General features: G+C 38.5%; 1 protein-coding gene across 2 annotated transcripts in view; it reads left to right on the top strand.

The window, feature by feature from the left end:
- Positions 1 to 13106, top strand: part of CDKL4 (cyclin dependent kinase like 4) — a 63054-nt gene that overhangs the window by 19688 nt on the left and 30260 nt on the right. For both annotated transcript variants that reach the window (XM_020976994.2, XM_020976995.2), the window contains exons 4-6: positions 143 to 264; positions 6629 to 6701; positions 11138 to 11228. In XM_020976994.2, coding sequence (XP_020832653.1) covers positions 143 to 264; positions 6629 to 6701; positions 11138 to 11228 — 286 coding nt within the window. The remainder of the gene's footprint in view (positions 1 to 142; positions 265 to 6628; positions 6702 to 11137; positions 11229 to 13106) is intronic.

The raw sequence follows: 13106 nt of genomic DNA, 5'->3' as shown, positions 1-13106 counted from the left end.
TCTTATTTAGAGAGGGATATGTGTGAACTGTTGTATCTCAATGGTCAGGTGAGGCACGGGGAATGTTTAGCAGAGTAGGGGCCATGAAAGGGATAATTGCTCAGAGTAAATCATTAGATATTATATTGTGGTTCTTTTTCAGCAACTAAAGCATGCTAACCTTGTGAACCTCATTGAGGTGTTCCGACGAAAGCGGAAAATGCACTTGGTTTTTGAGTACTGTGATCATACTCTTTTGAATGAGCTGGAGAGAAGTCCAAATGGGTGAGTTCTGGGGAAGCTTAAAGCCTACAGGGCCATATTTCTTTAACTGTATGGGGATCACAAGTGGCTTTCCTCTTCTCCAACCTGTGCCATCTCCCCCAAATACAACGAGGAGCCCTCAGAGAATAAAAACTAGTGGAGAGATAAATGAACCTGGAGCCAGGAAAATTTGGGCTTAAGCCCCCCTCTGAAATGTGCTGGGTGACCCTAGGCAATTCTCTAAAAGTCTCAGTTATAGAGATGTCTAACTCTCATTGATAGAGGAAGTTCCTTACCAGGAGCTGTCTCCCCCAATGAAGTTATAGATCCAATACATGTCTCGATCCCTAACATGTAGGAAGACAAATCTGCTTATGAGCAAAAAATCATATTATGTATAATAAAGCTAGATACAAATGTTTTTGGATTGCTAACATTCTGCCCTCCGCTATTAGTGAGGATAATAATAATAATAATAATAATGATGATGATGATGATGATAATGATAATAATAATAATAATAGCTAACATTTACATAGGGTAGCTAGGTGGTATGATGGATAGAGTGCCAGACCTATTGTCACAAAGACTCATATTCTTCAGTTCAAATCTGGCCTCAGACATTGACTAGCTATGTGACCCTAGGCAAGTCACTTACTTGTATTTGCCTCAGTTTCCTCATCTGTCAAATGAGCTGGAGAAGGAAATGACAAACCACTCCAATATCTTTGCCAAAAAAATCCCAAATGGGGTCACAAAGTGTCAGATACAAAATGAAACAACTGAACAACAACAGTATTCATATAGTGCTTACTTTGCGTCAGGTGCTGTGCTAAGTACTTTATAATTATCTCATTTGATCCTCACAACAACCTTAGAAATTAGATATATTATTATCCCCATTTTACAGATGAGAAAACTGAGGAAGACAGAAATTAAGTGACTTACCCAGGATCACACAGCTAGTAAGTGTCTAAGGCTGGATTTGAACTCGTTTCTTCCTGAGTACAGGCCCAGCACTCTATCTACCATACCACTGAGCTGCCTCTTAATTAAAAAAAAAAAAAGAATTCATATGTAACTTAAAATAGCTTAAGATTATGGGTCTGTATCCACTCTTTCATAGTCCTTGAGCCCCTATCAATGTATTAATCTTTTCTAGTCAGCCAGAAAGCACAATTAGTTCTAAGCAAAGTATAATAAGAAAAGTAGTAATAGAAGATCTCAACTCTTTTCCACCTATACCCAGGGGGTATACATGTAGGGAATGTGTGGAGAGGTACATATGCAAGGAATGTTTGTGACCTAGGAACACGTATGAAGGGGAAACACACCTCCAGCATTATAGGGCTGTACGTCAAGGCCACTGATGTCTTGTCATCATACTGCTTCTAATGCACCTGCCTCGCTGAGGCTGCCGTGCAGTCTCATCTTGCATGCAATCTCTGCCAAATGTGTAGTCTACTCGCTATGAAGCCTCTGCTGGGCATTTCTCACTGCTCATCTCATACCGGTCCTGCAATTACTGCCAATCTCCACTGGGCACATGGTGGTAAACTTATTCTCTGCTTCCATCTTCTGCCTTCAGCTGGAATCCTCAGGTGAGACGCTATCTCATCGGAAGAGTGGGTTCTGCCATGGTGTGTTTAAAGTCCAGAAGTTTTCTTGCTGAGGTTCCTTAGGGGGAAGAAAAAAGCAGAAGCTCTAATACACCCAGTCATCTCACTAGGGAGCAAAAGCTTTCCTGGGGATTAGGGAAGGGAAGAAGGGAAAACTTTCCAGTTTTTATGGTTTTTTTTCCATTTCTGAGCTATGTCTGGAATGGACATTTCTCTTCCAGAAGGAAAAAAATACCAGGCTCTTACTGCAGGTAAGTTAAACCCTCAGGTTTAAGTCTATTTTTTCAATAAATACTCTTATTTCCTAGTCAAAATGGAAAGAGAGCAGCCTCTAAGCAACGAAGACCTGGTTCAAGTTCTGCCCCTTATACAACCTGGCTGTGTGACCCTGAGCAAGTCATTTACCCTCGGGACTCTAGGCAACTTTCTAAGACTATAGTTTGAGAAGGTGCTGATGTACATCTTCTCAAGGTAGAGGGGGTTTCCTCACCTGGAGCTCCTTATACCAGCTCTAGACCCTATCCATTTCCCTGTGTCCTAGTCACTGAAGACTCTGTCTCTACCAGAGACTCTTCTCTGGTAGGAGAGCGTCAGAAAGTCTAGGCTGCTCCCTATTTAATTCCTAATCGGTGAATATTTTACTGGCTACCTGCCCAACATAAAGCCAAGGATTCTGTGGGGTTCTGCACACCCCATATTTTCAATTCCAGAACTCTCTTGCTCTCCTATGTAGGTGAATAAGGTGGGGAAAAGTGTTGAAGCAAAAATAAATTCAAATGGCAAGACCATTTTCTCTTTCTTTCCTAATCCATTCCTAGTCTTTCCTAGGTTTGTGTGCTAACTTATCTTTTCTAAGCTTACTGTACAGTTGCATCTTATTTGTCCAGTCTGACCTGACCCAACCTCTGGGATGGAGCTGAGGAGTAGGAGCTGATGAGGGGCAAGGAGGAGAGAGAGAGAGAGAGAGACAATCTCACGGTTAGGGGCCTAAAGGTCTCAGCCACAGATACAGAGAGACCTTTAAAAATAAGTATGAAGAGAAACCCTATCTATATCTAGAGAAAGAACTGATAAATAGAAGTATATATAAAATAATTTTACACTTATATGTAAATGGTATTTGTGTCTAAGAAAAAGAAGGAAAAAAAAGAAATTTTCATGATAACTTTATTATATATTTAAAAGGAATAGCAAGTTGTACATAATACATTTGCAGTTTCATTTGTAATCATCTTTTTTGTTATGCTGTGTTATGGAAATGCTTGTTTTATTCCATAAATTTAAAGTAAAATAAATTAAAAACAATTTTTTATAAAAAGGTGAGTATTTGGAGTAGCAGTGAATTCCAATAGCAGCAACACCAGAGAAAGGCTTAGGCTAAAGGAGGGTCTGTGTCCACTGCCGTTGTCAAGAGGTCTTTGCCAGGCTACTTGATCAGTGGTAGCACACAAGATGGGGGTTTGGGTCAAGGTCAAAATCAAAAGTAATAGGTCCATAGGGAAGTGATAAGCAGAGGACAGGGTCAAAGGTAGGTATTACTGAGTGTAGAAATCTATGGGCAATGTCAATTCATTCAGACTGATAACATGAGTGCCCTTTTGAGCTGAATAACTCAGCATTGGTCCTTCTCTGTCCTCCGTTCTACTGAGGCACAACAGAGCTGTTATGGCCAAAAAGAGACTCTGCCCATAACCAGCTGGGTGAGCTGGGGAAATCATCTAAACTCCCTAGGCCCTGATTTCCTCATTTGTAAAATAAAAGAGTTATTTTTTTTCCTCTTTCATTTTTCTCTTTCAGAGTTGTTGTTGTTCAGATGTTTCAGTTGTGTCCAACTCTTCATGACCCCATTTGAGGTTTTCTTGGCAAAGACACTGGAGTAGTTTTTTCCATTTCCTTCTCCAGCTCATTTTATAGATGAAGAAACTGAGGCAAACAGGGTTAAGTGACTTGCTTAGGGTCACACAGCTAGGAAGTATCTGAGGTCAAATTTGAACCCAGGAAGATGATTCTTCCCAACTTCAGACTCAGTACTCTATCCACTGCACCACCTAGCTGCCTTCTCTTTCAGAGTTGTGAAGTCCAAAGATCTGTCAATATTTTAAATGTAATGTGTGCATTTGGATTCTTTGGAGGGGGGAAAGTCTTTAAAGATTTTTTCATTATATTTTAAGTGACCGTATTTAGATAGCTGCACAATCTTTGTATCTATGAACGCTTTTAATAATTTTGGATTGTATGGGCTTACTTAGGCAAAGATGAAGGGGAAAAAGTTAAAGGAGAAAAAGCATGGGTGGTAACATGGCAAGAGTAAGGAATAACCAAGCCCAGACGTTCTCTGGATTTCCTTTCAACATCAAGGGACAGGGAGGAAGGTCACCAGAACATTGAGTGGGCCCCATGGCAAGGATTAGACAGGAGCAAAAAATGCATAAGGTAAGTGGAAGCAGGCATCAGTGACCCACAATTTGTGTGAATGGATGGAATACTCGCAGTGATGCACTCACAGATTCATTTGAAGATTTAAGGCAAGGTAGAACAGAAAGAACCCAAATGAAGGGTCTCCATGAAAGTTAGAATATTTTGTTTCTGGATTTGGTGTCTTTTTTTTTTTAACTACCTTTAATAATATCAGTAGCTCAAAGGCATACCACAGTATTCCTCTCATAGTCAGTCTCCTACTTACAGACAACCTCTCTACCTCTCTACCCCTCCTTCCCCTCTCTGCTAGAGCCCCCATCCCTCATTCCCATGAGTCCCCCCCCTTTACTTCCACTCTGCCAGAACCCAAGGTATTTTCCTGTCTCTGGTAACCAGAATGATTTTCTGGTGAATATTCAGTTATCCAGAACTGTCTTCCCACAAGGATTTCAAGAAGATTTGAGTTCAATTCCTGCCTAAGACATTTATGAACCCCATGCCTTTGAGCAAATCACTTAAGCTTTTTTGGCCTTAGTTTTCTCATCTGCAAAATGGGGATAATAAACGTGCCTACCTTGTAGGGTTTTTGAAAGGCTTAAATCAGGTGACATGTAAAGTGCTTTGCAAATCTTAAAGCAGTATATAAATGCCAGCTTCTCTTATTCTTAATTTGAAGTCAAATTAAAGAAAGATAACTGTAATTAGTAATAGTCAGCCATGGCATTAGATGATGTTCTCCTTTTGCAGTGGTATGCTGGTAAAGGTATAACAACCAGCCCTTCTAAATGTATAACAACCGGCTCTTCAAAAAAAAAGTAAATATGACCCACTTTTAAGTTTAATGTACATTTTTAACATTTCTCCACCCTTTTGTTAAATTTAGAGAGTCAACAAAACAACAAACCAGGCCCTGAGTTGTTGCATTTGCTGAATTCCAAGGTGTAAGATGCTCATACTGAAAATTTAGCAGTTGGCTCTCAAGAGCTGGTGCCAGCTATTTCCAGCAGACCCCTGCCCTTTTGGCAATAGGACCTCACCCTGAGGAATCTTAATGAAGGAGACAGTGGTGTATGGTAGGAACACAAGCCTAGGAGATCAGGATCCTAGACTTGGCTTAACTGTGTGACACTGGGCAAGCCACTATGAACTTCAGTTTCCTCATCCAAAAAGGGAAAATGAGGGAGGTGATTGCTGTTCAGTCACTCAGTCGTGTCCCACACTTCATTACCCTATGAACTGTAGCATGCCAGGCTCTTCCATCCTCCACTATCTCTCAAAGTCTGTCCAAATTCATGTCTATTGTTTCCACGACACTATCTATCTGTCTTATCCTCTGCCAACTGCTTCTATTTATGCTTTGAATCTTTCCCAACATCTGGGTCTTTTCCAGTGAGTCCCATCTTCTCATCACATGGCCAAAGTATTTAAGCTTTAGCTTCAGTATTTGACCTTCCAGTGAATAGTCTGAATTAATGTCTTTAAGTATTGACTGATTTGATCTCCTTGCTGGCCAAGGGACTCAAAAGTCTTCTCTAGCACCACAGTTTCTAAGCATCAATTCTGTGGTACTCAGCTTTCCTTATAGTCCAGCTCTCACAGCCATATGTTGGTAATGGAAAAACCATAGCTTTGACTATATGGACATTTGTTGACAAGGTGATGTCTCTGCTTTTTAGTACACTGTCCAGATTTGTCATAGCTTTCATTCCAAGGAGAAAGTGTCTTTTAATTTCATGGCTGCAGTCGCCATCTACAATGATCTTTGAGCCCAAGAATATAAAATCTGACACTGCTTCCATTTCTTTTATTCCCTTACAAATTCTTAGCATTTTCTAATTCTGTGAATATTTTGGGAACATCCCCTATTCTACTAAAAGCTGCCAAGGAATCATTTACCGGCTTCTCCCAAAGACAAGAGAGAGGCCCAAAGGGCTTTTCCATAGCAAGACTTCATCTAAATTCACTTTTTGTTTCTTGAGCTTCTTCCTCCAATAGATCCTTAAGTATTTATCTTTGCAAAAATCTATTATATTTGAATTCAAGTACTCTAATAAATAGGTCCACATACTCAATCTGAATTAATTCCTAATTGTAAGACTTTCCTGAAGTGTGTTAAATAACTAGGAGCTAAACTCTCAACATGGGAGAAAAGTGTTGATAGAACTTAATAGTCATAAACTAAATACAAATGAAATTATAAGCAGGTTGTCATCTGCCTTCTGAATTTTCCTTCCACGTGACAGCCAGCATTAAGAAAATTGCTGTTTATATAGACAGTTAAAATTAATATTTAGTAAATAATATTTCCCTTTGTTAATTTTTTTTCTTATTTTCCTTTTATTTTTAAGAGTCGCTGACCGTATGCTCAAAAGTGTTTTGTGGCAAACACTCCAAGCTCTCAGTTTCTGCCACAAACATAATGTAAGTTATTTATTAATTTCTTCTGAATTGTTTTTTTCTCCTCTTAATAGTTGATGGCTCTGTTACCTATTTCATGTAGTCACTGGGTTGCTATTTACTATCACTGAGATGATTTTCAAATTAGGTCGGCAAATTTGTTCAGGAAGTTCTTCATGTAACCAAATGTTGCCCTTCGTTTAACCTTTCTAGACCTTGGCAGTTGATGCTAAGACAGGAACAGAACCCACAATGTGGTCAGTTTGGGGCCTGATGCAAAGTGATGCTCTAGACTAAGGGCTGAGCATTAGCCTAGAATCTGAAGATTATGGAAAGAGAGTGAGTGAATAGAGCACCAAATTGCAGTGTCGTAAAATAGACTTTTCTTTAATATCAGTGATGTTTTTTGGTCATAAAAACCTGCAACCTTTATTTCACATTAATAAAATTTATGGGGAATTGTGTTCACAAAATCCATGACTCTGCTCTTCCTTAATGCCGAGATCTATACTCACAAATACTACTGTACAAAAGATGGCACTGAATGAAATCAACACCTCTCTTACTTCCACTAAGCTGTCTCATCAGATATCACTATGTACTGTATGCAGCTGGAGTTTCATGGCCAATTATACTATAATTTCGACATTATGGTTTTCACAGTTGTGCGTGTTTTCTCATTAAACAAGATGCCTCACTGCTGACTCACCTGAATGTGAACCTGTCGGGACAGAGTATCCAAACCTAGAACACATTTCCAGCAGAACCGTCTTCATTTCTTTGCTCTGATTTTTTTTTTAATCTTGAGCTTGAAAACACCTAATTTCATACCTCCTTCTAAAAGTGGATAATTTTTCAGACATGCTTCCTTCCTCCAAGATGAAAACCACTCCTGAATTCTGGTTATCCTGTGCTCCAATGCTATGGTAAGATTTTGTACATTTTAATAAAACGATTCTAAGTTATTTTATTAGTTAGCCAAAATGCATATAGTAGATAAAAATAGTATACAAACCAGGAGTTCTGAACAGGAGTTCTAAAATCTCTGTTCTCATTGTTTTCAAGTGAGCCACAGTACTGCTGTTCTCAGAGGATAGAACTGCTGCTGATCTGACCCAGTGGCCTTGATGAAGATTTCAACAGCAGCTGAAGACACCATGGCAACCCTCACGTCTCCAGTATCTTGATCCTAGCTAAAGCTGTGAGGGTCATTATATGATCACGTAAACCCATATTGACTTGACAATAGCATAAGAAGAAAGAAAATGTCCTACTAGTGCTATTTTCTCTAAAATACCCTGAGATTTCTGCATCATTAGGGAACAAAGAGTTCGTTTGAGATGTGGATAAAGAAGATTCTTCCTCCAATTATAAGAAATACAGTACTTTTTTTTTTTGACATGGAGGTTTCTGGAACAGATCATGAAAATCAAGTTAAAGATGAACCATAGCCCCCATAGCCTGACATCAATGGTGTTAAAAGCTTTTGTGTCAAATCAAAGTTTATTAAAATGGTTTTTGCTACATTTATCCCTGTGTTTTTTATTCTTCAGAGGAAAATAAGCTAACTGCAAGCGGGAGAAACACTGCATAAAGAGAGTTTGCTTTGATTGTGGAATTGCCTATGTGCCTAAATATTTCAATATTAAGGGCTTCTAGGTAATGGAGTAGATAGAGCACTGGATCTGGAGTCAGGAAGTCTCACCTTCCGGAGTTCAAATCTGGCCTCAGATACTTCATAGCTGTGTGACCCTGGGCAAGTCACTTCACCCTGTTTGCCTCCATTTCCTCATCTGTAAAGTGAGCTGGAAAAGAAATTGGCAAACCAGGCTAGTATCTTTGCCAGGAAAACCCCAAATGGGATCAAAAAGAGTCAGACATGACTGAACAACAATAACAACAGTTTCAATGTTGGTCCAACCATCCCTGTTTGGTGCTTTCTCTAGACCTCTCACAGCATCTTGTTCCAGCTGTTGTCTTAACCTCCTTTCATTATTTCCTAGTATTTTGCCTCATACTGTATCTGCACCATCAAGCATATCTGGATATTTACATGATAATAATAACACAATTATAACAGCACTTTAAGGTTACAAAGCCTTTTCGTGTTATCTAATTTGATATTCACAACAACCCATAAGATAGTTCATGCAAGTATTATTATTATTATTACTATTATCATTATCTCATTTTATAGCTTTGGAAACAATGGTGTATCCAAGGCCACACAAGCCAGCACCTAGTGCAGATGGTTCTCCTTGGCGCTAAGCCACTGATTGTTCCAATACACTCTGACGACTACTAACATTAGAAGGATAGCAGTTTAAGAATACCTCAAAGGACCAGATGTCATCATTTAATGATGTGCATTGGTTTAATCCATAAGGCAAAAAAAAAAGAGATGGGATGAAAATGTTTATTTCAAAAAATCAAAATAAAATTATAATAAAATTTTTGTATCAATTTGCAATCCTGGTAGGCATATCAATATTTTACTTACATGTGCATATTCTAGTTTAAATAGGTTTTAAAATTTTTCCTAATGCCTTTGCATTAGACTGGGGAAGATGAGATACAAATCTTTTTGAGCAAATGAATGTCTGTTAAATATATTCATTTGCCTGTTGATGCCATGTGTAAGGTCATACAACTTTTCAGATATGATTTCAGACTTGTACAAAGCATGGCTTTGTTCTAATTTGGATCCAGGGGTGAGGAACCCTGTGGCCTTCAGGCCACATGTGGACTTCTAAGTCCTTAAGTGTGGCCTGTTGCCAGATCACATGTGGCCAGAAGACCACGGTTTCCTTACCCCTGGATCCAGGTTCTATTTCTTTACTTATCGATCTGAAGATTCCATTAACAAAAAGAGGTTTCTGCATATAAAAGAATAATGATCTGTATTCCTTCATAATTCGATACTGCAATTTTACAGATATTAATATATGAGACTCTCTTCTCGCCTATTGGTTTTCGGAGTTAGAAAAAGCTTGGCAGTCTTTGCTGTCTAATTATTAAAGCAAGGGCTTCTATTAGTAGCACCTCTTATGATCAAAAATGAATGACAAGGTTTAGGAGATGAGGGATTTTTTTCCCCCTTTCATTCCAGGGTGACTAGTAGGGAAAAAAAAAGCAGAACACTTTAAGAAAGAAAAATTAACTCTCTTGGAGATTTAAAGGGGTCAATAGAACTGTAGAGTAGGAAAATAACTAATTTCTGCTAAGCTAAATAATTTGGAGCCTAAACTTTTGTCAGTGGCCACACAGACTTATAAAATATACCTCCCAGGGTTGTTTGTTGTGAAGTTCAAATGAGATAATGCATGTGATAGTGTTTTGAAAATTATATATACAAATGTTGAGGTTTTTGTTACCCTTGTACATCCGGCTCTTCTTTTCTGTACTTAGCATGGTGCCTTGAATATCATAGATGCTTAAATGTTTTTTGAATGGTGAATGAAAGGATAGATGGATGGAAAGTAAAATGGAAAGGTAATGTGAAGGAGGACTTATACTTGTTTCTTTCACATCCCTTTGCTGAATGCTGATTGACTGGAGATTGACCCTTGCTCACCCGGTATAGAGCACTTTATTCAGAGCAATTATTGTGAAACAAGTAGCTGCTCTTCAGAAGATGGGCCCCAAAATAGGATAAGGAAGTATGGCCCACTTCTCCCAGAATAAATTCCTACCTTGCTGCAGGAGTCTTCTACTTTTGCTGTTCTGGTTGTTTTGTCTGTTAGAGTGTAAGCTTCTTGAGGGCAGGGACTGTCTTGGGTTTTTGTTGTTTTTGTTGTTTTTTTGTTTTTGTTTTTGTTTTATCCCCAGCACTTAGCATAGTGCCAGGCACATAGTAGGTGCTTAATAAATGTTGATTGATTGATTAATTGATTGATTGACATATTACCTGGTAAGGAAGTGAGAGAGGACCAGGTGACCACTGAGTTTTGTGATATAAGTAAATATTTTCAGCTGTGATGAAGACATTTTCCCAAATTACTTTGCCCAAATCAGAAACATGTACTGTATTCACTCTGGACCTATCACCAATGCCGAAGAAAAAGAAGTTCACTTTTAAAGTGTGCAAGGACTCGCCCAGATGGGAAAGTGTTTGGTCAGCAAATCACCTTGTATTGTACACTTGAGTAAATGTGTTAAGAATAACAATAAATAACACAGTGTTCATTTTTTAACAGCAAAGCTGGGCTCGCTTTGTATAACTTACACCTCCGAAGATTAACTTGGGTTCCAGCAATCCAACAGTATTCTGGTTTGGTTTTTTTCCTTCTCATCATCAAGGACAAAATTGCCAGGATTGTATTTCCTTGGTACAAAGGAGTGAAACCTTTCTTTGTTTTTTCTCTGTTGGGTTTGGTTCATCCGTTATTGGAAATTCTCTGTTGATATTTACCAAGTCTTCCTTTTACTGCTTCAGGGGATAATGAGATCTCCTTTCACAGTGTATTCACAGGGATGTCAAACCTGAAAACATTCTGATAACGAAGCAAGGGACGATCAAGATCTGTGACTTTGGATTTGCTCGACTTCTGAGTAAGTAGCAACATCTTGACATTAAATTTCCCTATTCAGTCAGTTACAAGATAAGATACAGATTAGTTATAAATACATACATTGACAAATAGGATGCGATGTATATGCATACATACATAAATATATGTTTATGCATGTATGTGTATATAGGAGTGCATGTATGTGTATTATATATGTACGTATACCCACATGTGTGTATACATACATATATGCTTCATTTTTACATTCATGTGGAATTTTACTCATTTATATAGAATTTTTGCATGATCTTAATCTATGAAATGTATTAGTTTAGGAATTAAATCTATGTTATAATAAAGTATTTGAATTTTCAAGGAGACAGACCTGTAACATTAGGGGGATTGAATGTGTAGGAATTCAAGTCTATTAAATATTTGTCAAACAAATCAAAGGGCTACAAGGTATGTAGAGACAGTTTGGTGACAGAGTCAGTTAAAGGGTAAGACCTGGTGTCTGGAACTCCTGAGTTCAAATCTCCCGTCTAATGCTTACTGACTGTGTGCCTCTGGGCAAGACACTCAACTGCTGTCCGCCTCAATTTCCCTATGTATAAAATGGGGATAATAATAGCGCCTAATTCCCAGCATTGTTATGATGATCAAATGACATCATCATTATAAAGTGCTTTAAAGAAACCTCTAAGCGCTATGTAAATACGAGCGATTATTATTATTATTGACCAGATCTCTGTCTTGTTCTACTTTATGCCCAAGTCGCTGTCTTAGTTTCTTGCCTCGCACCAATCTGAGGTCATCTCCTTACTTGTAAGCCTTTCCACGAGTCACTGTCCCCACGGCTGGGTCCCCATACCTGCTGCCAGATCTCTCTAATACCTGCACAGCTCTGTCTTTTGCCTGAAGCTGCCCCTCTCTTAGCTGTTGGCCTATCCATCCAAGCTACATCCTAAGGCCTGCTCTTGTGACTTTCCCCAATGGGCATCTGGTATTCAGATCCAGATATCCAGGGTCAAATAAGATAACATTATTGGAGTAAAAGTGCTTTGCAAACTTTAAGTATGTAAATGTATATTTATATAAATTATTATAAATTAAATATATAAATGCATATAAATATATAAATGCTATCTATTTTTATTAATCATCATCGTCGTCGTCTTCTAAGGATATAAACTATAAGACATAGTTTCTTCCCTAAGGAGCTAACAATCTAATTGAATAGACAAAACATCACACACTTAAAACAGCTAATAACAATGATGATAATCAATAATAACAATAGCTAGCATTTATGTAGTACTTTAAATGGAAAAGAACTTGACAAATATGATCTCATTTGATCTTCACAACAACCCTGGAAGAGAAGTGCTATTAGTATTCCTGTTTTACAGATGAGGCATACAAAGGTCAAGTGATTCACCCAGGGTCGCACAGCTAGTAAATGTCTGAGGTCAAATTTGAACTCAATTCTTTCTGGCTCCAGGTCTAAGGCTTTCACCCAGGGGTGGGGAACCTGTGGCCTCAAGGTCGCACGAGGACCTTTAGGTCCTTAAGTGAATACCTTTGACTGAACCCAAACTTCACAGAAGAAATGGTCCTCTAGGTCCTCAAGTGCAGCCCTTTGACTGAATCCAAACTTCACAGAACAAATCCAAAAGGCCTTGAGGTTCCCCACCCCTGCTCTAGCCACTGTCCAACCTGGCTGTCTCATTTGAATCACAATTCAAGCTGCATGTGATTTAGTGCCTATGTACAGATAATAAATGTTTTGAGGAGGGAGAATTAAATGTGGACTAAGGTAATCAGAGAAGGCTTCATTTATGAGTTAGGATTTGAACATAACTTTGATGGGTCAGAAAGGAGACAAGGGGCATTTCAGGAAGAAGACATTAAATAAGTC

The sequence above is a fragment of the Phascolarctos cinereus genome, unplaced genomic scaffold (assembly GCF_003287225.1).
Source record: "Phascolarctos cinereus isolate Bilbo 61053 unplaced genomic scaffold, phaCin_HiC Scaffold_2;HRSCAF=192, whole genome shotgun sequence".
Lineage (NCBI taxonomy): Eukaryota > Metazoa > Chordata > Mammalia > Diprotodontia > Phascolarctidae > Phascolarctos > Phascolarctos cinereus.
The sequence above is the reverse complement of the archived record's forward strand: the minus strand, read 5'-3'. Positions and strand labels throughout refer to the sequence as shown.